Source organism: Phoxinus phoxinus (genome assembly GCF_949152265.1).
Source record: "Phoxinus phoxinus genome assembly, chromosome: 11".
Lineage (NCBI taxonomy): Eukaryota > Metazoa > Chordata > Actinopteri > Cypriniformes > Leuciscidae > Phoxinus > Phoxinus phoxinus.
Window position 1 is genome coordinate 25722934 of NC_136886.1, and position 24561 is coordinate 25747494.

Genomic DNA, 24561 nt, shown 5'->3' on the forward strand with positions numbered 1-24561 from the left:
CCTCTCCTGAAACAGCCAATGAAAACTATTAATATAGGCACCGATCGTGACTGACCAATAGAAATAAGCTAAAATTATTATCCATTAAAATGATTGGCTGAATTCATTTGAGCCATGTTCACCGTACGTCAGTACGCTACACCAGCGCTGCACGATGGGTGGAATTAAAGAGCTAGTGATTCTTATTCTATCTTTTTTGTATTTGACATTTGTGAATGGTACTGATGATATTTTGGTAGGCTGTGGGGGTTTTGTCAAGTCAGACGTGGAAATCAATTACTCTGTCATTGAGGTAAGAAAGACTTGAGATGTAGGGTTAAGAATGGTTAGCTGGCTAGCTAGCGCATGCAGTTCCGGAACTGAACTGATTCTCTGATCTATATGTCATCTGCTTTCCTAAGAAGTAATGCCTATTGGTTGTAGATCGCATAATCTGTTGATCCGTCTGTCGTGAATGTAGCAGGTTGCATGACAGCTACCTACCTGTCAAGCAATGTCAGCATTTGTTCAAGCATGTTTAATATTATTATCACAGATCAGTCTCGGTTAATTAGATTTGCCTTACTCAAGTTAATCACTGAAACTCTCTGAATTAACTGCATATAGGTAGTCATTGGTCAAGCAATCCATGTTGTTCTCAGTATTAGCAAGTGTTTAATTTTTTTTAAAGATTAAGTATGATAGTGTATATTACTATTTTAACGAAAATTGACTGAGATATGTAAATGCAATGACATTGTAAAAAGTTAAATGAATTTAAAATGAGTTGATGGCCAAACTTAACTATGTATGTGTTCTTTACAGATAAAGTTGTACACTAAGCAGGGCTCTCTGAAATATCAGACTGACTGTGCACCAATCAATGGTTACTTCATGGTCCCCCTCTATGACAAGGTACTGTCTGTAATTCTTAGAATGTCTTGTATTCTGAATCTTTTTCTTGAACATTGAGATTGCCTTACCTGTAGTGGGGCTACACAATATAGTGATTCCACTATTTCTTTTTAGATTTTAAGCCATAGAAAAACTGACATCTACAACATGTATGTTTCCTGTACATTCTATTTAAAGAACTAAAGTAAAAATGACCTTCTTTAAAAGGTATCATCTAGCATTAATGGAAATAAAATAGTAAAGAATATGCTTATTTTACATGATGTACTTGTGCAAAATGACATCTACAACATCAATATAAGCTAATTATGTGGAGAGTGGAGCTTAAATTTATTTGACTATTAATCTCTTTTCCGCTTTTTCTATTTACATAAATATTTCTTCACATTGCTTATTTATAATTGTTTCAAATTCATTTTAAAAAGTTGGCCTTATGGTTGCAACTAAATCACTTTTGATCATCATATTCAGTACATGTGTATATTATTTCTATGATAAATCAATTAATCAGATAAAGGCCTAATTTTATTTTTCCGTACTTTACTGACAAAACATTTTTCAAATCTATGTGTTCTTCTCTAAACAATGCACAAATTAAAGGCTGTAAAATCAAACATAAATGTATAAATGCATTCTATACATTGTCTGCAGAAATTGGAAGACTATTTTAAATAACTAAATGATGAATAATATTACAGAAAACGTGGAGTTAGATCCCTCATAGTAAATTATATTTAGTTAACTTATAATTTTTCATATATATTTAAGGAAATATGTATAATAGTATTATAAAGATACTTGGGACAAGCTGAAGTTGCTTGACTTTATATTCATTATTCAAATAAGAATATAACAGGAAAATGTAAGTGCACTGGAGGAAAACACCGTGCTACCTTGAAGATAGATGACAGCAACAGGCCATCTTCCATTGACAGTCCAGCTATCATGTTAGGGTTAGTTGCAGGTTCTTTACTTGACGCATGCATCACTGCTGCCGGTCAATGCACATTATACCAGAAAACGGGTGCGTTTCTAGAAGTTTCTCTGCTCTTTTCATCTCCATAACTTTCCGGATTGATGCAGTAAAATCAAATTGCAATGCATATTGCAACCCTTGTGAATTTATTTGTAATGCATTATGAAATTCAATATATTGTGCAGCCCTAATCTGCAGAATGGTGAAGTTTCCCAGTAGAGTTTAAACTAATCATGTATTGTCATAGGACTCGCAAATTGCTGCAAGCTTCTCTGATGGTGTAAATTGGGACAAAATGAATTTTTGACATGCCTGTCTATTTTTAACTGGAACAGGAGTTGAGCAGGCTGAGGGACCGCCTGCCAGGCTCTTACAATGCAGTATTTCATCCTTATACCTGCAGCTTCACCTTAATTCACACCATCAGAGAAGCAGTTTCCTGTAGAGCTGGTAATCGTTAAAAGATCACAATCTCCATGCAAACACCCACGCGGTCTTATTCCTAAATGACAACGATTCGCCTGTGTCTATTAAACCTTTGACAAAATCACACTGGAACACTCAAATCTGTGTTGGCGCTGCCGCTGAGCCAGAGAGAGCACTTGTCATAGGTATAAAGCTTCATATCTTTTCAACATCACAGAATCCTTATAAATATTCATATTATCTTAGAAAAACTGGGATAAAAGTTTATAGTTCGTATATAAACAAACACTGACGTCTTGTCTACTGAAGCGATCAAAAGGGAGTAAATCACCTTTTGAAAGTAACATGGTGCTTGAAGTCCCCCTGTGGTGAAAATCAAGTTTTTAAATGTTGTTTATATGTCTATGTATGTGGTTGTTATGCTATTAAAAAATACAGTTTTAACAAAGACATTAACACATTAATTTCTGTAGTGAACAAAGAGTTATTTTACATTTAGGCAGCTTGTAGGAAAAGTGTGCCTCGTAAAGTGCGAGTACCAAGCAGCATCTCCAGTGATGTGCACCCCTGAATATAATAATATGATATTATATAAATAAAATATTATTAATTTTCACAGAATAAAATTGTATCTTATGGGCCTATTTATTTATTATATTTTTTATTAATATATATGATTCTAAGAAAAAAAATATGTATTATAGCCTATATATATATAACATATATAAAACATTGATAATAATAATAATAAAAAACTTTATTTTTATAGTGCCTTTTATAAGAATAAGATAAAATAAGGAGAAATACAATCATATAGGCCTAAAAGAAGTGCATTCATAAAAGAGAAATTCATTCAGATACACAATACAAAATAAAAGCATGCTATCAAAACAGTATAAAATAAAACAAGTATAAAGTAATCAAATAAAAGCTACCCTTAAAATTGTTTTAAGGGAAGATTTAAAAAGACTAAGAGATTCCGCTTGCCTAATATCAGAAAGCAGAGTTCCAAAGTTTAAGAAGCGAAAGCCCTGTCACCCATAGACCTCAAACGTGTTGGCAGAACAGTTAAAAGACCAGCTTCGGAGGAGCGGAGATCAAGCGTCGAGGTGTAGGGGGTTAAGAACTCTGGCAAATATTGAGGAGCCAATTAATCTGCAGCACAAAGTTCATGATTGTAGCTTATGTGTATGTTTGCACTAATCGGGACTACCGTCTTTTACAGGGTGATTTTGTTCTAAAGATAGAACCACCGTCAGGATGGAGCTTTGGTAAGAAATCGATATGATTTCATGCGATAAAATCGTGAATAATTCAATCTTCAATAGTTCAAGTTCATGTATACTCTTAAATCTGCTCTTTATCAATCCATGGTGTAACTTGTGCTTGCCATTCACCTGTGATGTATTGTGTTATGCTTTATCTGTATGCAGAACCAACAACTGTGGACCTACATGTGGATGGAATTACTGACATCTGCACTAAAGAACAAGACATCAACTTCGTTTTTACAGGGTTTTCAGTCCTGGGAACTGTAAGTTTACATTCTGTACATCTGACTCAGTTTTTGGTAAGGTAAAAAAACCCCAGCTTATTTTCACTCATTCAGGTCTTGAGTAAAGGGCATTTGTTGGGGCCTGCTGGCATTGAAGTAAGTTTGAGAAAAGCAGGAGAAGATGATGTTCTTCAGAGTGTCCTCACCCAACCTGGAGGCCAGTGAGTAGATTGTTTTTTTGTTTTTTTAAATAAACCGGTAAGACACGGTCTGACTAGACACTAATCCTGAAAAAGTTCTTCTGACACAATGGGCTTAATATGGTCCCACTCTGCACCGCTTTGTCTAAAAACTGAATTTAACATATAATTGAGCCAAGACAACACCCTGTAATCCATAGATCATTTAACATCATGCAAATTAAAGTTTGAATGCAACGAAACTTTGATCCTTCTTTTTTGATACTTCTGATTTACACTATTGCATATAGATTATTTTAAGTTAAGGTGTCATAATGGCTATAGACTGAGAAATCAGATTCAATTCAGATTTCACTCCACTGGTGGTCGATAGATTGTGATAAATTATTGTTTAAAAATAATTATGAGTATGGTAATTGTTTGAAGTATGCAATGAATTCTTGAAATTATTAAAAAATAACATATCTATGACATATAAAATAATGATTAAATGGTTATTTCAGATTTTTACTGCACAAATACTCCATTAACAAATTACCCTATCTATCTTGCTTGTTTTACAGATATTCTTTTCTCAAGGTGCTTCCAGGAAATTATGACATCACCGCTTCTCATGTCTCATGGACCCTGGAGCAGGTATAAAGTACAAACTAGCTTGTTGACAAAATAGTTCTCAATGACAAATAGGTCAAAACCCAAAGAAAGCTGCCACTACATTTCATTCTACTATGTTTGTTCATACATTACATTTATGTCAAAGCATCTAATTTAAATATAAATGCAGTTGTGTGTGCCTGGAGTTTATTGTTAAATCAAATAAAATTTATTTATAAAGCACTTTATAAAAATGCCAAGGTTTACCAAAGTGCTGAATAATAAAAGAGAAAGTAAGATGGTAAAAACAAATAAGAAGGTATAAGACAGCAGAAGAGTCTAAACTATAAAAACTACAGCCACATATGCTACTATTGTACAGTATAAGTTATTGAAAACAAGTCCGTTTTTAAATGCTACTTGAACATGTACATCGATGTTGATGACCGTGGTAACCCATTCCACAACCTAGGGGCAGCAACAGTAAGTATTGATAAGCTATGAAATATAAACTGGGGCCAAACTGTCAAGAGCTTTAAAAACATACACTTACTCCTTGAATTCTATTCGCTACTTGACAGGCAACCAAAGAGAGGCCAAGGCTGGAGGAATATGGTCTCTTTTTCTTGTATTTATGAGCAATAACCTGGCTGCTGCATTTTAAACAAGCTGTAGACGTAATGATAAAGATCAACAAATACCTAGATATAAAGCATTACAATAATCAAGGTATGGACTCCCACATTTTTTATTACTTGAGTATTAACATTCCATGACAGGGGCCCAAGATAGTCCTTCCATGCTTTTTTACACGATCACTAGGGTCTAAAATGATGATTTTCTTATCATTTAACTGGGAAAAAAATCAGATTTTATCCAGCTTTTTATATTGTTGTAAGAAATCTTGTTGATTTACTCTCCCCTCCCCACAGAGCTCAACCACTGTGGTTGTGTCGAATGAAAATGCCCCCGCCGCAGCTCCTCTTGTGGTAAAGGGCTATGATGTCTCTGGAGAGGTGCAGAGTGATAGTGAACCCATGAAGGGAGTCAGTTTCCTCCTTTACTCTGCCAGTGTAACACAGGAGGTAAATGGTTTAATTAGATTCAAAAGCCAACCGTATATGTCATTCTATAATATGATAATGTCTTCTCAAAGCACAGAATCATCATCTATTATCTGGTAAACCTTTCCTAAACAAATGTGTTATTTATCCAGGATATTAATGGCTGCAGTGTGGCTTCTGTGGATGGGGCTTTAATCGGCGACCCCTCCCTTGTGTATTTGTGTAGCTCCCAGTCGCGTGAGGATGGCACTTTCTCCTTTCCCTGTCTTCCCAGTGGTGAATACACTGTGGTAAGAAGCTGTTTTTACTTTTATTGTCACTAATTTCCATATTAAATGTTTTTGGAAGTGTGAATTGTGAACTACTGGCACACTGAAGCATAATATATAAACACCTGTCTTTTTTTAATTAAAATAATGTGACATTTATTTCCATCTCCTGCTGCCTTTTTTTATAAGTTTTTTTTGTAATGATAAAGCACAAATGTCAGTATTAGTTTATTAGCTTGTCTCTTCTTGAATTGCAGGTCCCATATTACAGAGGAGAGAGAATTACTTTTGATGTTGCTCCTTCTCGTATGGATTTCAAAGTACAACACAACAGTTTAATGTTGCAGGTGAGTTTCTCAGTTCTATGACTTATTCTTACAGATGACATGAATTAACACATCAGTTGGCAATTATGGTTAGATACAGTTATTCCGTTTTTTTATTTGCTTTGGTACTATTTTCACAAGTGTACATTTTTAAAAACTGTACATATTTTCTTGCCACAAAATCATTGTTTCAAAACACAATAGATATCATTGTAATATGTAATGAGAACATTTGGTTTAATCGCCAGAATAATACAATAAGATATATGATTCAGTACTTTTTACAATAATTTAATTCAGTAGCAAATAATGCAAGATTTTCAGTATGTTTGAAAAATCAGCCTTGTTGCTATAACGTTGGCTGTCAATACAGTACTAAATGACGGAGTCTATAGTGTAGTTAACCCTTTCTGGGTGAGTTGCAGTAATTTGTTTGTCTCTACCATGGTAAGCCCTCTGTTTATATTATAATGATGTGGCACACTGTAATATTAAATACCTGTATTTGATGCATCTCCTTCTGATGCATTTTTGATCAATCTGAAATGTTTATATTGAAACGCCTATTTGTGTATTGTACATAACATAATTGAAAATTTTAAATGTTTAAAAATAAAAGTGCATTTTTGATGATCTGTTGTAGAATTAGGGTTAGTACTAAGATTTTTGGAAATGTACCACTTACTTGTGGAAATTGAACCAAAGCAATTAAAAGAACTGTAGTAATGCTTACGTACTGTCTTCAAATGGACATTAAATCATTAATGAACACAAAAATTATAATTAATTAACTCATGAATGAAACAATTGCTCAGCAGCCTAACCTGATTTCAATTTTTTTCCTATTCCTAACAAGTTTTTCCTATTTTGTCTCTCAGCCAATATTCCGGGTCATGGGATTCTCTGTGATGGGCAGAGTTCTGAATAGCCCCAATGGAGAGGGTGTTGCAGAGGCTGTAGTTACGCTTAACAACCAAATTAAAGGTAAATGTGATGCTACGCTTAAGTAAAATTAACATAATTAGCCATGGGTATACTCCTAAGAACCCAACAATTCATGCTTAATAAACAAATGTATGCTAAATTAACACATTGCAATGCATTTATATTTTGCCTCCTCCCTGGTCTCTTTCACAGTGGAAACTAATGAAGATGGTTCTTTCCGATTGGAGAATATGACCACAGGCACTTATACCATCAACACACACAAGGAGCTGATGTTCTTTGAGCCAGTCACTGTGAAGATTGCTCCCAGCACCCCTCAGCTGCCAGACATCATCACTGCAGGGTGAGTATGCATATAAGAATTGTCCTTAAAGTTGAAATATGTAATTTCTGTGGCACCTAGCGGAATTACACAAATAAAGCAAATATGTTATATGTATATATATATTTGTTTGTGTTTTTAGAGTCTGGAATAGAGGATTGTATATCCTGTACCAGAAATCTTTTCAATACATTTCAATAAAGCACATTTTCAAATGGGGCTGGGCTTGTATGATGATATACATTTATTGTTACCACTGTATAAAATGTCTATCGCTTTATGTAAATGTATATTAACATATCAAAATGGGGCAATTCCAGCGTTATGGACGTGACATTGCAGTCATAACTTGAAATATAAAATCTCAGAAAATCCATTTAATACCAATATATTGAAACGTCTGTTTACATATCCATAATCCCTTAATAAAGGAGTCCAGACATTAGAAAAATCTACACACGCCTTTTATATTTTAGATGAGGGAAATATAAATGCGTAACGGACGTGACAAAAAAAAGTTTTAGGTGACAACATATTTTTTTATGAATAATGTGAATTACACTGCGCAAACCAAAAGTAATACTACGATACCAACCTAATGAAGAAGGGTTGACTCCACCGAACATAAAATGTTCATTTTATTACATTTTTAGTGATAACATTTATGAGGAAAAAAACAATGTTACGAGTGTGACAGTTCTCTGTTACGGACGTGACCACTGAAAGACCTCAAGCAGGCATTTAAACCACCAAATATTGAAATCTGCCATACCAGTATGGTAAGATTGCATAATTAATCAACTTTATTATACTAAATCACTCTATTTCAAATGTTATGGATTATTTCTCATATTGACAACCATGTCACCTTGTTGAGTCAATAATATTGATAATATATCAATATTGATAATATATTAGAGACCATGGTTTTCCTACCAACAGAACTGTTTGCTAAAATACATGAACAAACATTAATGTTGTTTATCATATAGGAGTTCAAATCGCAGGTTTCCTCCACAGTCAGGTGAACTGATTGACACTTGTCCGTAGGTGTGACTCGCAATCATATCAGTTTTATGTTTTGTGTCTAAGTGATCGCACTCTTTTAAACCCTATTGTGCAGTTCAAAGCACAGTCGTGAGTCAAAATGATTATTACCGGTTCCAGCCAGAAACCTGTGGTCAGAGGAAGAACAAGGACTTTAGGTCTCTGCCCTGTAGTTTTAGGCATCCGCTTGATCGGATTGATTAAACAAATCTGTCCCACTTTGTCATTTGCAGGTTCAGCGTGTGTGGTCACATCTTGGTCACCCGTCTTCCTGAGACTGTTAAACAGCTTGGGCACTACAAAGTTACTCTCACGACCCAGGATCAGGGCTTTTTCCGCACAGTTGAAAGTGATAGTCATGGATCATTCTGCTTTCAAGTCAAACCAGGGGACTACAGCTTGCAGGTAATGAGAATTTCTATTGTACCGCCACTTGACACTTATTGTAGTTGCACGTTAATTAAATGATGTTGTGTGCTGTACTGCAGGTGACCCTTCCTGAAAGTGACGTAAAAGCTGGGCTCGCTCTTCAGCCATACTCTCTCGATATTTCACTGTTGGACCATCCTATCACTGATCTTCTCTTCACGCAGTTCATAGCATCTGTCTCTGGCTCTGTATCCTGTCTTGGTAAGATATTTTTTTAATGCCCGCTATCAAATTCGATTAGATGCGTGTGTTTTCTGTTTTTGTCTCAATGATTGAATTGTGCCATCAGTGGCATGTGGAGATCTGACAGTCACCCTTCAGCCTGTGAGCAGACAGGGAGAGAGGCAGAACCTCCAGTTGTCTGGCAGCAGTGAAACTCTCAGCTTTACTTTTAATAATGTGCTACCCGGCAAGTACAAAGGTAAGCCCTGTTTTACTAAAATGATGTTATTAAATATGTATGCAAATAGTTTTAGCCGAGTGAACGTGTTCAGTCACCGTTTGTTTGGGCGGGGAATGTCTGAGAAGCGACAGACTGCAATCTGGTGATTTATCTGGTGTTGGTCGAAGTCTGTTGGTGCAGTGTGATTTGTTCTTAATAGGAGACCTTGAGTAGGTTCTAAACAGTTAGACCTTGTCAACCTGCAGATTTCACCTACTGCTGTCTTTGGCAATGTATAAATTACTACACACAATTAATTAAAAATAGTAAGAAACTGAATATTATTGTAATATTATTATTCATGTGTAGTAAAAATTGTCTGGCTCAGTGGGTAGCACTGTTGCCACAGTAAGAAGTCCCCCACTGTGTGTGTGCGTGCGCACTGGGGTTGCACAAGTCAAAAAGGGCATTCGGCATAAAAGCTCTGTTAAATAGATCATTTTGCTGTGGAGCAAAATGATCTATTTTTTACATAATAATAGTAGTGATAATTAGCGGTGTGCAGAGATGCCAATATCTGTATCTGTTGCAATAATTTGTATGTGTATTCGGATAAAAGTATTTTCTCATTACAAAATTTCTCTAAATATGTTTTAATGAAAACAATAATACTAAATGTGAAATAAAATAAAATTGCTCTTTAGTAGAGAATGTAATTTGCGTGTGGGATATGTTCCCACCAGTTTTTTTTGCCAAATTGCAGCTTTGCACCCACCACTTTAAAAAAAAGAATTGTTTGCAGAATCCATGTACAATACACATCTAAGACTTCCGGTAAATACATTTGTGTCGCTTTTCCATTTTCCATATATGTTTGTATGTTTATAATTATGTTAAAGTTTTATTATATTGCAATATATTATAGATGAATCATATTATGATTTTTGGAAATCGTGCAGCCTTTCAGCAGTATAGACATTCAGTTTAAGAAAAAGATTAACAACCTCTGGTTATCACAGTGTCTATCACCCAAGAAGAGTGGTGCTGGAAGCATAAGTCAGTGGAGATCGATGTACTTGACTCATATGTAGAAGGAGTGGAGTTCAGACAAACTGGATACTTGCTGCGCTGCTCACTGTCCCATGCCATTACTCTGGTAAGGCCTGATTTTTTTTTTTTTTTTATGATGATGATTGAACACATAGTTGCCAGAATACGCTGTTACTAGTCTAAAATGGTAAAGATGATTACGATGTATTATTTGTCTATAATTTTAGGAATTTTTCCAAGATGGCAGTTCACCAGAGAACGTTGGCATTTACAATCTGTCCAAAGGAGTCAATCGCTTCTGTCTGTCCAAACCAGGTGAGCTCAGTCTTTCCTTCAGTTTTGTTGGTGAAGTTTAGAGAGGCTAAAGTACTTAACATATTTCTTTTCAATCTAAGGTGTTTATAAAGTGACTCCACGTTCCTGTCACCAGTTTGAACAGGATTACTACACCTACAACACGTATGTGACTGCCGGTCCCAAGCTTTTTATTAAAATCAAAGTAGTTGCCACAGCTTCTTATATCCTTTGATCCGGTTCTTTTGAAGTATGTGCTTCTTGTGTAACATTATTGAAGGAAGTCTAATCCACACAGTTTTTTTCATCCTGTTCCTTAGGTCTGCTCCAAGCATCTTAACCCTGACTGCTGTTAGACACCACATGACAGGACTAATCACCACTGATAAGATGCTGGATGTCACGGTCACCATCAAGTGAGTGCGACGGAACATTGTTAATGCATTTCTAAAAGTATAAAGCAAGTGTGTCTGTTGCTTTCTAACAGATTAATGGCTAAATCCCGGTATTCTTTGTTTATTATTTTGGCAGATCTTCCATTGAGAGTGAGCCTGCTTTGGTTCTGGGGCCCCTGCGCTCAAACGAGGAAGAGCGAAGAGAGCAGCAGCTTCTGGAAATAGCTGCCCGCAGGAAGGAGAGGGAAGAAAGAGCAGAGGAGAAGAGCCTTCCTGTGGAGGAGAAACCAGATGAACTCCATGAGCCATTCCACTATGAATTCTCCTATTGGGCACGGTAAGATCTTTTGAGGAATGTTTGCTATAATTTTCCGCAGCGCATTTTGTTGTACACGCCTCGTCCATGCGGACACAAAAGTCCGTCTGCACGTGGACAGTGTGCGCAGACGTCCACAGACCCTCCTGATGATGAAAATTACGTCACACGGACAGTGCACGGACCGCCAAGGAACGTGGACGGCCAAAGTATACTTTGGGCTTTAGGAAAAAAATCGTAAAATCAGTGTTCAAAGAAAGTGCATTACCTTGTATTTCGTACCAGTCATGAATTTCTTGGTGTTCACTTTATATCTTGACTGTGTTGGTTATTTCAGGGCTGGGGAGAAGATCACAGTCACACCTTCATCCAAAGAATTTCTGTTTTACCCTCCTGAAGTAGAGGCCACAATCACTGGAGGTTAGAGTGCAATACAAACTTCTGAAACCTTTTTTTATTATGATAATAGATGTATTTTGTGTCCAAGCACTTTCACAACAAATACAAAACAAATTGTAGACAAGTTCTATTCATTCGTTCTTATACATAACGTGACACTGACTGACAACCGAATTCATGGGGTTCACATCGGTACAAAAAATCTGAAAAAATTAGCAAAATGTACCTTTAGGGGAACAATAGCTTGTCACTGGGGCAGTACCCATATAGGAACAACTTTATTCCGTATTTAACCCAAAACAGTGCATATTAGTACCTTAAAGGGATAGTTCAGCCAAAAATGAAAATTATGTCTCAAGTTGTTCCAAGCCTGTATTCATTTCTTTCTTCTGATGTTTTGAAGAATATGAGTAAATGATGACATGGGTTTTTAAATCCATTTAAGTGTGTAACACTCAGGGGCGGAGTGGCAATCGGGAGAGTCGGGGCTTTTCCCGGTGGGCCGGTGGTGTTTTGAGGCCGCGAGGGCTGGTCTGATAATATAGTTATACATTGCAAGTTCTTAACAATACCATCCGGCGGCCTGCTGGTCAAACTGTGCAGCCTCTCTGCTCAAGCCGTAAATAAATGCATCGATCCACAATGTTTGATTGAGTTCTTCAATGGTCTAGTGGTAGATCTTTTGGCAAGTGTGTCAGAGGTTGCGGGTTCTAATCCGCGCTCGTATAGTTTTTTTTTTCTCTCTCTTCAAAACCGAATATCAGTGGTTACAGTCTATATCAAGCAGGGACACGTTTGTGTGCATTATTTTTGTGATTTCACCGGAACGATTAGAGAGTCTCCGCAACGGAAAGATTGAAGAGCGCATCTGAGTGAAGACTGTGCGCGAGCCACAAGAGAACACTGTATCCATGACACTGATAGCAGCAGCAACGAGCGCTCAGCTGATTTAAAAAACAACCGATATTAGCGCTAGATCTCTTATTTAATTGCGAATTAAATGAATGCTCTGCTAGTTAACTGGAGATGTTTTATTTATTTGTATTGGGTACATCCGTGCCTCAATGTTTCAAAAAGTGGTGAGGGACATGACTCACCTGCAAATTACGACTGACAACTTAATAAAATAAACCTCTCCCACCTCCCTCAAGGGCCGGTGGTTTACGAAATTTCCCGGTAGATTTTTTGGTCCCACTCCGCCCCTGGTAACACTGATTAGTCAAAAACACTGATTAGCTGGTTCAGGATGTAGTTAGAACTAAACTCTGTAGGAAAATGGCCCTCCTAAAGCAGGTTTGGACACACCTGATGTAGGCCAAGATAAGGTATAGGGGCTTATAAGAACTATAAATTGTTGTTGATGGTTATTAATTGGGGTTTTAGTAAATTCAACATGAAAAATGACATTTGGATATTACTTGGTGTGTTCAACTCGTATATATCTGAAATATTGATAAAATCAGTTTTGTAAAAAAGTATTTTCACTCTCTTTCAACCCATGGGTCTATCATAGAATGTAAGAAACTTCTTCCATATGTGCGTCCCATAGGGAAATGCCTCACTAATGTACTTCAGAAAACCTGGTTACAGTTTTACCCCAGTTTATTATATCTAAACCTGTAATACAATCCTTTGTTCTGACAGAGAACTGTCCAGGTCAAATGGTGGGGATTGCTGGCAGGGCAGGGCTGTTCCTCACGGGGCAGGTGTCGCCTACACTGGAGGGTGTGGAAATCTCCATTAAGGAGAGTGGAGCTACTAACCCTCTCATTACAGTTCTCACGGATGAAAACGGATCCTACAGGTATCTCACTTATTCCCGAACATACCGCATTCATTTATTTAATAGCTTTCTTATCTATGTATTTAGTAATGCATATTAGTGTAAAATTATGATTTAGAAAGTGAATGACTATTGGCATATTTAGAAATTAAGTGCAGTCATTGTGGCTGAAAATGTACTCTAGCGTTCTAATCAATAGAAATTGAAAACTCCTTTTTTCCCTTTGAAACCAGTGTTGGACCCCTACATAGTGACTCTCTGTATGACATCAGTGCCAGTAAAGAGGGCTTTGTCCTGACTCCAGTGGAGGGAAAGACGGGAGACTTCAAAGCGTTTGCCTTGGCAGGGGTCACTTTTGAGGTCAGTGTCATATTTACGTCTTCTCATAAGCTTAGTTGATCACATTTCATCTTGTATTTTCATTTCTAGGAAACAAATGGTTAATTTTCTTCAAATTTTTTCTTGCCCCTCAGATAAAGGCAGATGATGGTGTTCCTCTCTCAGGGGTTCTGCTGTCTCTCAGTGGAGCCAGCTTCCGCTCAAACTTACTCACTCAGGACACTGGCCTCCTCACCTTCAACAACCTGGTACTGTCTTTTCAGTGACTATGGTCATCTTTTTGATGTGTCAATCAAATGTATACGTTTATACATTGTTTCCCTGGGGCTGTGCGAATAATCTTAATTGATTTTTGAATTTGGCTTCCGAACGATTATGAAAACAAGATAATCAAAGTAAAATTATTATTGTCACTGCCACATACCATCCAGCGCACCTTCCTTTCATTCACAGTGGTGTACTTTCGTTCCTCCCTAAAAACCCAAGCTTATCATCTAAATCAGCCAAATACATGAGTGTTGTTAAATGCAGTCTACTATTGCTAAACTGCAGGATGGGTTTTATATTAAACCGTGTTATTAAAAGCGCATTAAGCCGCAAAAGAGACACTGTTCCCCAGGCGGCTTTCTGTGTGCGTGTTCCGAGCCAAACGCGGATACATTAAAGGGGTCATATGATGCTATTTTCAAAGTTCATTATTTTGTATACTGGATGTAATAGAATATGTTAACATGCTTTAATGTTCAAAAAATACATAATTTTTCACATTACATTTATTGTAGGTCCCCTATGCCCAGTCTTTTTAAAACGTGTACATTTCTACAAAGCCCCTCCTTCCGAAAAGCGTAGTGTGCTCTGATTGGCCAGCTGACCCAGAACTTTGTGATTGGCTGAACACCTCAAGCGTTGTGTCGGAAATGTAACGGTAATCGCAAGCTTCAGCTTCCAAAGCAATTATGAAGACCGTTAATAATGTCGTCAGTTTTATCATATAATATGATACAGTACACCGTTCAACTGAACTAGGCGAAATTAACTTTCCCTTATGTCGTTCCAAATCTGTCTGACTTTTTTCTGTAAAACACAAAAGAATATATATTTTTTTAATGTTGTAACAGTTTTTTTTTTGTTCATACAATGAAAGTCTGACTTGTAACTGACTTTTAATGTATGTAATAAAAAAAAGAGAATTTTTTTAAAAAGAGAATATATATTTATATTTATTGAGTTCCACAAAAAGACATTGTTAAAATGAAATACCTAGATTTTCTTAATCTCTCCTCCCTCCATCGCAGAGTCCTGGCCAGTACTATTTCAAGCCCATGATGAAGGAGTTCCGCTTTGAGCCCTCGGCACAAATGATCACAGTAGAGGAAGGACAGGTCCTCCATATTCCTATCACTGGCTTCAAAACTGCATACAGGTCAGCAGTTCACAAGTGTTCACTGACAGTAAAAATACTTAGTACAAAGCAGCATATATATATATACTGTATATATGCGCATACAGTACTGCGCAAATGTCACGTTTTGTGCGTGTAACTGTGCACGTTAGTATTTTTTTTTACTAGGGGAAAGAATGGTTTTAACCCATTTATTTATATCTTTTGCTGTAGTGTGTCAGTAGGAAATATCAGTTTACATTTCCAAACATTCTTTTTGTCATTATTTGTAATAATCCAGTGAGATATTTGTATGCACAAAGAGTCTGAAAACAGCCGGTATGCTCCACACAGAGATCTGATCTTACCATCATTGTCTGTCTGTGATTACATGAAAAAAACTGAGACTAAATCCAAAGAAATTCTGCTAAAATCCAAGACACTTGAAGACACCTTCCGGCAAAGCTACAATACTGTGAAAAGTTGTAGGCACTTGTATAAAAATGCTAGAAAGTGTGGATGCTTTCAAAAATACTGTCATACATTTTATACAGATTTTATACATCAAATAACTTCTGTTGACTAAATCAAATCAATATTTTGTGTGACCACCCTTTGCGTTTAAAACAGCTTTTGTCCTTGATACACTTGTGCATAGTTTTTCCGGTAGCTTTACAGGCAGGTTTCTTCAAGCGTCTTGGAGACGTTGCCGAGGTCTGTCTCAGTTTTTTCATGTTTCGAAACATTTGGTAAATGGTAAATTTTCCACTTGTATATTTCGACATGCATCTTAGCTGCTATGGAACAGTGCAGTCAATAGGTGGCGATGCGGAGCAGGGTGTTTCCGTGGAGGCAGTGGGGCAGGGAGAGTGCGGCATGTACAATGAGGACACGGTTACTGATGAAGAGGGACGCTTTAGACTCAGAGGCTTGCGGGTGAGACTTTACTTGAGTAACTCTTCAGATAAACAATACGACTGACAAATGTTCACAAAAACTACGTTTTAAGATTCTAAATGAAGCTTGCCATTTCTTTGTTAATTGTCAGCCTGGGTGTAACTACAATATTCAGCTGAGAGAAGAAGGAAACGATCACATAGAGAGAGCATTGCCACCACACAAAACCATTGAGGTGAGTATTGGAATTTATTGACCTTATGGGTTTTATTTTTTAAACATTTTATCCACATATTTTTTCCTACGCCCCATGGCGCTTTGCGGAAATTATTGGAGGAATTTCCGTTAAAATGTAAATATTCAGCAAAAGGTTTGCTCTATGAACGCCATAATATGCATTTTCATAAACTGGGTACAATGATATGACATTATTTTACTCAGCCTTCAGCCATCAGACATTAAAAGGAAATTTAAAAGTGTAAAAGCTTTAACAAATGACAAATAACACAGCAGACTATGAATAACCCCAAAAGATTGATTATTTCCACAGCAATAATACGGACTTGTTAAATATTACTGTAGTAATATATGTCTGTACATTGCATTAAAGGTGCATTGTGTAATATTTAGGATGATCTGTTGACAGAAATGCATTATCATATTACATAACTATGTTTTCAGTGGTGTATAAAGACCTTACTTAATGAACCGTTGTTTTTATTACCTTAGAATGAGCCATTTCTATCTACATACACCGCGGATCCCCTTACATTGAAATGCACCAACATGTTTCTACAGTAGCCCTAAACGGACAAACGCCCTTCGTCACTGTTTTTCTTTGTGCAAAGAAGCTAGCTGAAGTCAGCGAATAAAACACTGACACAATGATGAACAAGTAACAATAATATTCGCAATAACATGTCGTTTTACGGAATAATTAAGTAAACCTAATTTTTTATTTATCTTTATGAAGAAACCTCATTGCTTAACTTGCTACTCTGCATCGTCTCAGACGATGTCATCTTTTCCCGTCGGCCACTGTAACCTCTGTTGGTTGCACAGCTCATCACTAGATGCCACTAAAAATTACACAGTGCACATTTAATCAAAATTGTTCATTAACTGGAACATTGAGCAATTTCAATTTTGAAGTGATTTCAGTCATTTTGATAGACAATAAATATTGTATTTACCTGCTTTAGAAACATTCCAGTGAACACTCCTATTAGGGATAAGAAGTGAAATGGGGACTCGGAGACAAACATTTTAAAGCATCCGTGTGAAAACAAACCTGGAAAGAGACGTGAGGATTTGGGGAGAAAAACAAGACATTCTTCGTGCATTCCAGTGAATTATTCATGGGATATATATAATAAATTAAATCTGGAGAGCAGACCATAAATGCACAGTATATGTTGTCTTTTTTCATGCCGTTACAGTGGAAGGAAAAAGAAAATAACCAGGAGAAAAAGAATGCACAGACTGAAAGAGCTCTTGCCATAGATATTCTTGTTATACCACGTCACATCAAAATACCAAGCGTTACGTTATTCTCCTGACGTCTGAAGGAGATTTTACAGCTCTCATTCAGTCAAACTGTATGCTTGTTAGGAAAAAGGTGGATATGAAGTTTTCATTATTTATTTTTGGACTGTTTTAGGTGGGCAACATTGATATTGAAGGAATAAACATAATCGCCTTTAGACAGATCAACCAGTTTGATCTGAGTGGCAATGTCATCACTTCCCCTGATCATCTTCCCACTCTCTGGGTAGGTGCAGTAACTCTAAATCTCATTTTTCTCATATTTGATGAAATCTTGAAGTCATTGTTGTTCCTCCCTCTCTAAAGGTGAAGCTCTTCAAGAGTGACAATCTTGACAATCCCTTCCAGACTGTGTCTCTAGGCCAGTCCCTGTTCTTCCACTTTGCCTCCCTACCACGTGATGGAGAGGTAGATCTATTCCATTTGCAATGAGTCTTTCCATCGAAACGACTCCTATTTTGTTAGAATCTGTTTCACAATATTCATATTATTCTGCCAGTAATTTCCACCAGCTTAAAAATTGGTAATTTGCATTTATTAATTTCATTTTATTGTCCTCTTGCAGAGCTATGTGTTGATGCTGCAAACATCACTTCCACACTCCCAGTATGACATCAAACTCCCACAGGTCTCTTTCACGTCCTCTGGTTACCACAAACATGTAACACTAACCTTTAACCCTAAGGTAAGAACCTTTTCTCACAAAACATACATAATTATTTTCTGTTCAATGATGAAAACATGCTGAATAATTCGATTTGTGTGAATAGATTGTTCATGTACAATTAGTTAATTTGCCATTTGGTAGAGCTGCACGATTAAAGGTAGGGTAGGTAGGATTTATATAAAAACTTTTTACCAAATTTGATTAAACTTTCTATATATATCAATTAGGGCTGTCAAAGTTAACGCGTTAATTACGCGTTAACGCAAAATCATATTAACGGCACTAATTTTTTTAACGCGCGATTAACGCAGCGCTTACTTTCTGTTTGACCCGTGGCCCAACCCCTAGTTGGAGAAATGGAGATACACAGTGTTGCCAACTTAGCGACATTGCAGACACCTTCAAAAAAGGTATTCTCTTCAAAAAAGCGCCCAAACCTTATTTAGTTTCTGAGAATCGCCATTTAGTTTCTGAGAATCGCCGGTTCTCTCCCAGCACGCGCTCGAGAGAGAGAGAGAGAGAGAGAGAGAGAGAGAGAGAGAGAGAGAGAGAGAGAGAGAGAGGAGCAGCGCTTTAATTCAGTTAAACACAGATATTATGTTGCTTCTCTAATTTTACATGCAAGTATAGCCGAAATCACAGCACAGATATTGTTATCTTATGTGTAACGTTATTTGATTTCATCAGACGACTTTGATTTCAATCCCGATTATCAGGATTTTTTTTTCCCATTTACGTCAGCTAAATGAACTATTTTTCAGGCTGTTTGAGATAATAGAATGCCTAAAAATCTATAGGCTACACTATCTGGGAAAATTATGATATAAAAACTGTACGCGCGAATTAGGTGAATTCTCGTCTACCGCGCCGCGCTAAATGCCTCATCTGCGCCGCAGGACCTCCAGACGCGTCTTCACATTGAAATCACTCGTGCCAGACGCTCTATTCGCGTTTGGTGTGAACGCAGCATACCTTTTCCGCGGTTCGTCCGACGCTGCTTCTGAATCTCTCTCCGGCCGGTGAGGTTAGTCCATATAAAAAAACTTTGTTATGTCCATAACTTCATCCGGTTAGCCAGTAAGCTCACTACGACGCCGGTGAAAACATACAACAGCCCGCCGGCCCCTGATGACAACGACGAAGAAGAAGATTTATATTCTATATATTCGTTAGCTTTTATTGGCAGTTGGCAAACAAGCTGAGTGATGCGCGAAGCAGCGCGATGTATTACCGTCCGCCACCACGCACGGTAATAGAGCTTTTGTGAAATGAAACAAAGTTGAAGTTATTTTAAAAAACCTAAAACATTCGGGGCTTTTGACAAAACATTCGGGGCTTAAGCCCAATTAGCCGCCCCTCCGCCCCTGTATGGGTCGCGTTTTAGTCACTATTTCATATTCATTCCGTTGTTTGACAACAGAAACAGTAAAACAATGAAAACAGTTTTATTGAGAATGTAGCTTCATCAAAATGGGCACACAGAGAGACAAACTAATATAATAATAAATAATAAATGTACATTTAGCATTTTCAGAAGAGCTGCCCTGTCATGCAAAAAGCTAAGATGTTTGGTTTAGTAAATTGCTCAGTGCAAAGAAAGAGAAGTAATGGGAACCTGGTATTTCTTTATTCTTTCTTCATGTGTCTAATAGACATGAACAAGTTCTTTGAAAAACATCTATGACTTTTGAAACATGTCTGGTCTTCATGCTCTGTGTTGATTATGGTTTCAATAATAAACATACATTTCCATAAAGCATCCATATTTATCCATGCCCATAATGATTAGAGTATTACAAACTTGAAAAGTATTAATTTAAGGTATATTTAGAACAAATAAAAAATGTGTGATTAATCGCGAGTTAACTCATGGCAATCATGCGATTAATCGCGATTAAATTTTTTAATCGATTGACAGCCCTAATATCAATGCATAATTAAAATGTAAGTACTCTGATAAAAAGAGTATAAAAATCGAGTGACTCTAGACCGTTTAATCTTCATTAAACACAGCTCATTATTTCCATTCGGGACGAATCACAGGATTGGCTGTCGCCATGACTACCGCCGCTATTACTGGCTCTGCCCACGTGCGCGCAGTCGCGCACCCGTTTTTAGGTGGGAGTGAATGGAATTAATGAGCTGTGTTTATTGAAGATTAAATACACTAGAGCCACTCGGTTTTTTATACTCTCTATTTCAGAGTACTTGCATTTTAATTATGCATTGGTATATAAAGACAGTTTAAACAAATTTGAATAAAAGTTTTTTTTAGACAATTCTGACCTACCCTACCTTTAATCGTTAAAAGATTCACTCAAACGATCTCATTCCTAAATGACAACGATTCGCCTGTCTACTTAACCTTTGACAAAATCACACTGGAACATTCAAATCTGGGTCGGCGCTGCCGCTGAGCCAGAGAGAGCACTTGCCATGTATAGTATAGGTACAGCTTCATGGTCTTTTCAACCACACAGTTTCATTACTTCTATTACAAGTATTTATATTATCACAGAATTAATAGGATACAACTTTATATCTCAAATATAAACACTGATGATATAAACACGAGGTAGTGATCAAATAAATCACCTTTTGAAAATAACTTGGCACTTCAAATAATTATTGGATCGATGATGATCGTTACACCAGTAGGTGGCAACAAGTGACTGTTAAAAAAAATAATTTGTCATAGAACAGTCTGAACTTTACAATAAATGTAGCCGATTTGATTAACTCCTAAGTAGTGCTGAGTTATTTGCTGATAAATAGAATTTCTTTTTTTCATAATTTATAAAATACTTTTTTGTACTATGAACTGCAATGTGTCAAAAAGATCATACAGCTCATGAAAGCTGATCGTTCACAGATCATTGAGAAAGGCACACCATTTTTACAGCATATTACAATTAAAATGAGCCCAAAATGAATATAATCTAAATCTATATTGTGTTGATCACAAGATATTCCTCATGGAGGAACAATTTTAAAAATGCCCATTAGGGGGCGTCAAGCACTGAACAAAAAGGCTATCTTGATTCCAAATGCTGTAACATTTGATTACTTTTTGCAATCACCACAAAATATAATATAAAACAAATATTTAAAAACAAATATCCAGATGCAGCTCACAAGTAAGAGGGACTTCACCAAAAAATAATTTTCTTCCTACCTTATTTCCTTCCTGAGTTATTCCATGTCAAATAAGAAAAATGTGCAAAAAAAAATATATATATATTTGTTGTTTCTCAGCATGAGAATGTTGTAATGTATATTTTCAAAAAAATATAAAAGTGTTTTAAATGATACCTACCGTTTGACTCCTTGCTATAGGTTTGGAGTTATGAGTCTTTAGTTTTGTGTGTCACTTAGAAAACATTTTTTTTATAAATGTCTTCCAAATGTGTGTGGACTAAACAAAAAGGCTACCTTTGTTCCAAATGCTGTAACTTTTGATTACTTTATGCTATCACTACAAAATGTGATCCAGATGCAGCTCACATTTAGGGAAACTTAATAATCATAATAAAAATAATAAAAAAAAAAAAATATATATATATATATATATAAATATTGTCTTTAGCAGTGTCTCTGCATGAGAATGTCCAAATGTAATTTATATTTTCTAAAAGTTTGAAAAGTGTTCTATCAAACGATATCTACCTTTTGACTCTCCTTGCTATAGTTTGAGTTATGAGTCTTTAAAGTCATATTTAGTTAAAGGTACTGGTGTAAAATTATGAAAATTATACAAAAATTGCAATCATCTTGCAAAAACAACGCTCTTTGAAGAACAAAGAAACATGAAGAGAACGTGTAGAAAAACATTACATTGAAGTATCTTAAACACCTCTGATTGAAAAATTGGCTTAATGTAATTTATATATATATATATGTACACGTAAATGTATATAATTATTTTTTATAATTTTTTATACGTCAGCTAAAGTATCAAGATATAATATTGTATTATTCAGCCCTAATTTGTATACCCTTTTTTTGTATTTCAACAGAGGAAAATGCCAGATCAAGATGTTTCCCAAGGATCTTTCATCGCCCTTCCTCTGACATTGCTGCTGTTGCTTGCTGTGTACAATCATGAGCGGGTACCTGTTGCTTTTTCTTTCAGGATAGTTGAAAGCTATTTAGAGATTCTTGTCATTTACAATAGCTGCAGTTCTTTGGACATTATGTAAATAATTATATTGTGTCCTTCCAAGGTGATCCCACTTCTTCTGCAGCTGTTCAATCAGATCCAGGGTGTTCTAGGACTCGCTCAGACAAGCGGGGATGGAATCCCTATGGATGAAGCCAAGCGACAGTCAAAGAGGCCAAAGACAAGACGTACTTGAAACCCCAGTATGAGCTAATATGAAGGCAAAGCCAATCGCTGCATTCAGATCTCACAGGCATCCAGTGTCAGACAACACATAAGACCATGTTGGTCTGATCATAAAATCCTTTCTTAAAAACAGCCTCATTTGGAGTCGCCAAAGTTTTTTGGACATCTTTAATTTTGTTTTTCTGAATCTCAGATTATTTAAGATTATTTGCCTGTGGTATTCTGGTCACACAGATCCCTGTAATTTACAGTCCCTAGCATGTGAATGTGGCTCAGAGATTGCTCAGGGAGGACGGCTGATTTAAGAGACTACAAATGTGTGTTTTTGTTTTGTTTTTTCAGTTTTTTTTCCACTAGTATACAGAGTAAGAACCCAAGGAATTGATTGTTTGATGATTCCGGTAGTGTCTTGAATGACTAGTTTATTAATCCCACACTCCCATAAAAAAAGTTATCAGTTCAGTTTTTTATATAACCTTACTAGAATTTGTAGAAAGTTGTAATTTGCAAACTTAAACCCCCCTACATTTTAAAATGGAGAGTTGTTTAATAAACATTTATATTGAATTCACTAAATAATTAATTTTATAAGATTTTTTTGGTTTCCTTCATTTGTTTAAATGCAACAAGACATATCCTAAAGAAAATAAAAAAATTCCCTATCATTTGATGGATTTAGTACATATTCATTCCACTTCATTGAACGGTAAATAATGTGATAAAGTGTCTGGTTATAGAAAGAGCAAAATTAATAAAGTGTTTTGGAATCTACTAAACTATATTGTGCTTAGTAAATTTATTTATTTTTTTTGAGAGGGGGGGGGGGGTCATTTATGTAAAAAACTTGGATCAAATGTTATATGCAAATGTATGCATTTTTGGCAATATTGTAAATATTGGCAGAAAAAACAAATCAGTCAAAGAAATTAATCTGAATTACACTATATAATTCTAGGAATTATATATAGGCTTTTATGTTTATTTGAAGGTTTTGTTATTGCCAAAGACTACGGTACATTTCGATATAATTATTTCACTCAATTGGAATTTCAGATGGAAAATCAGAATTTGAAGTTCAGATGGAAAAACAGACCATAATTGTTCTTTTAATGTGTTGAGAGAAGATTTAGTGACATGGTCAAGATGTGTATGTGGGAAAACATATAATTAATAATACCCTATTATATCCTATGTTTTTGAAATCAGATTGATGAAAGTGAATATGTGACATTTATTGATGCTCTTCAGAGTCCGAATACTAGCTTGTGTGTTTGTCTGACATATTACTGAGGTGACATACAATAGTAACAAACATGTCCTTACTAAGTAATTGTGCACTTTTGTGGCATATATATTGAGTATGGTAACCATAGTTTGTCAATTACTAAAGTTATTATTACAACACTAAAACTGTGGTAGTTTGGTGTTACTCACCAAAGAAATAGAGAAACCGAAATTAAAAGTACAAGGAGGTTACACTTTATTTTAAGGTGTCAATATTACAGTGTAATTATACATTTAAGTAGGCTACCAAGTAGCCTAATAATAATTAACTACATGCAGCATACTTAGGTTAGGGTTAGGATGAGAGTTTGGTTTAGGGTTAATTGCATGTAGGCTAATTGCTATGCACTGTTTATAGTTATAGTGTAACAATGACAGTATAAAATAAGTGTTACCAAAAGGGTTCTGAAAGATTCTTACAAGGAGTTTCCATATATTATTTCTTTAACTGTAACATTTTGGCTGAATTACCAGTTTGGATAATATATAGCAAATAT

General features: G+C 36.0%; 1 protein-coding gene across 1 annotated transcript; it reads left to right on the top strand.

The window, feature by feature from the left end:
• The first annotated feature begins 105 nt into the window (after window positions 1–105).
• On the top strand, window positions 106–23558 carry nomo (nodal modulator). The gene is made up of 31 exons (XM_079627947.1): window positions 106–292; window positions 805–894; window positions 3522–3567; window positions 3730–3830; window positions 3906–4012; window positions 4555–4627; window positions 5518–5670; window positions 5802–5939; window positions 6176–6265; window positions 7123–7228; window positions 7382–7532; window positions 8792–8963; window positions 9047–9188; window positions 9277–9408; window positions 10389–10525; window positions 10647–10734; window positions 10815–10878; window positions 11034–11129; window positions 11245–11445; window positions 11762–11844; window positions 13468–13627; window positions 13840–13966; window positions 14080–14193; window positions 15241–15368; window positions 16121–16262; window positions 16375–16458; window positions 17884–17994; window positions 18075–18176; window positions 18334–18453; window positions 22452–22544; window positions 22659–23558. The coding sequence occupies exons 1-31, from the start codon at window positions 155–157 to the stop codon at window positions 22788–22790; spliced, it is 3621 nt and encodes a 1206-aa protein (XP_079484073.1). The 5' UTR covers window positions 106–154; the 3' UTR covers window positions 22791–23558.
• Window positions 23559–24561: the final 1003 nt, after the last annotated feature.

Bases quoted from the DNA above. Each gene is read 5' to 3' on its own strand.
- nomo (XM_079627947.1), top strand. From the start codon at position 155: ATGGGTGGAATTAAAGAGCTAGTGATTCTTATTCTATCTTTTTTGTAT. The intron at 11,446-11,761 runs GTAAGATCTTTT...TGGTTATTTCAG, and splicing joins GAATTCTCCTATTGGGCACG to GGCTGGGGAGAAGATCACAG. The intron at 18,454-22,451 runs GTAAGAACCTTT...GTATTTCAACAG, and splicing joins CACTAACCTTTAACCCTAAG to AGGAAAATGCCAGATCAAGA.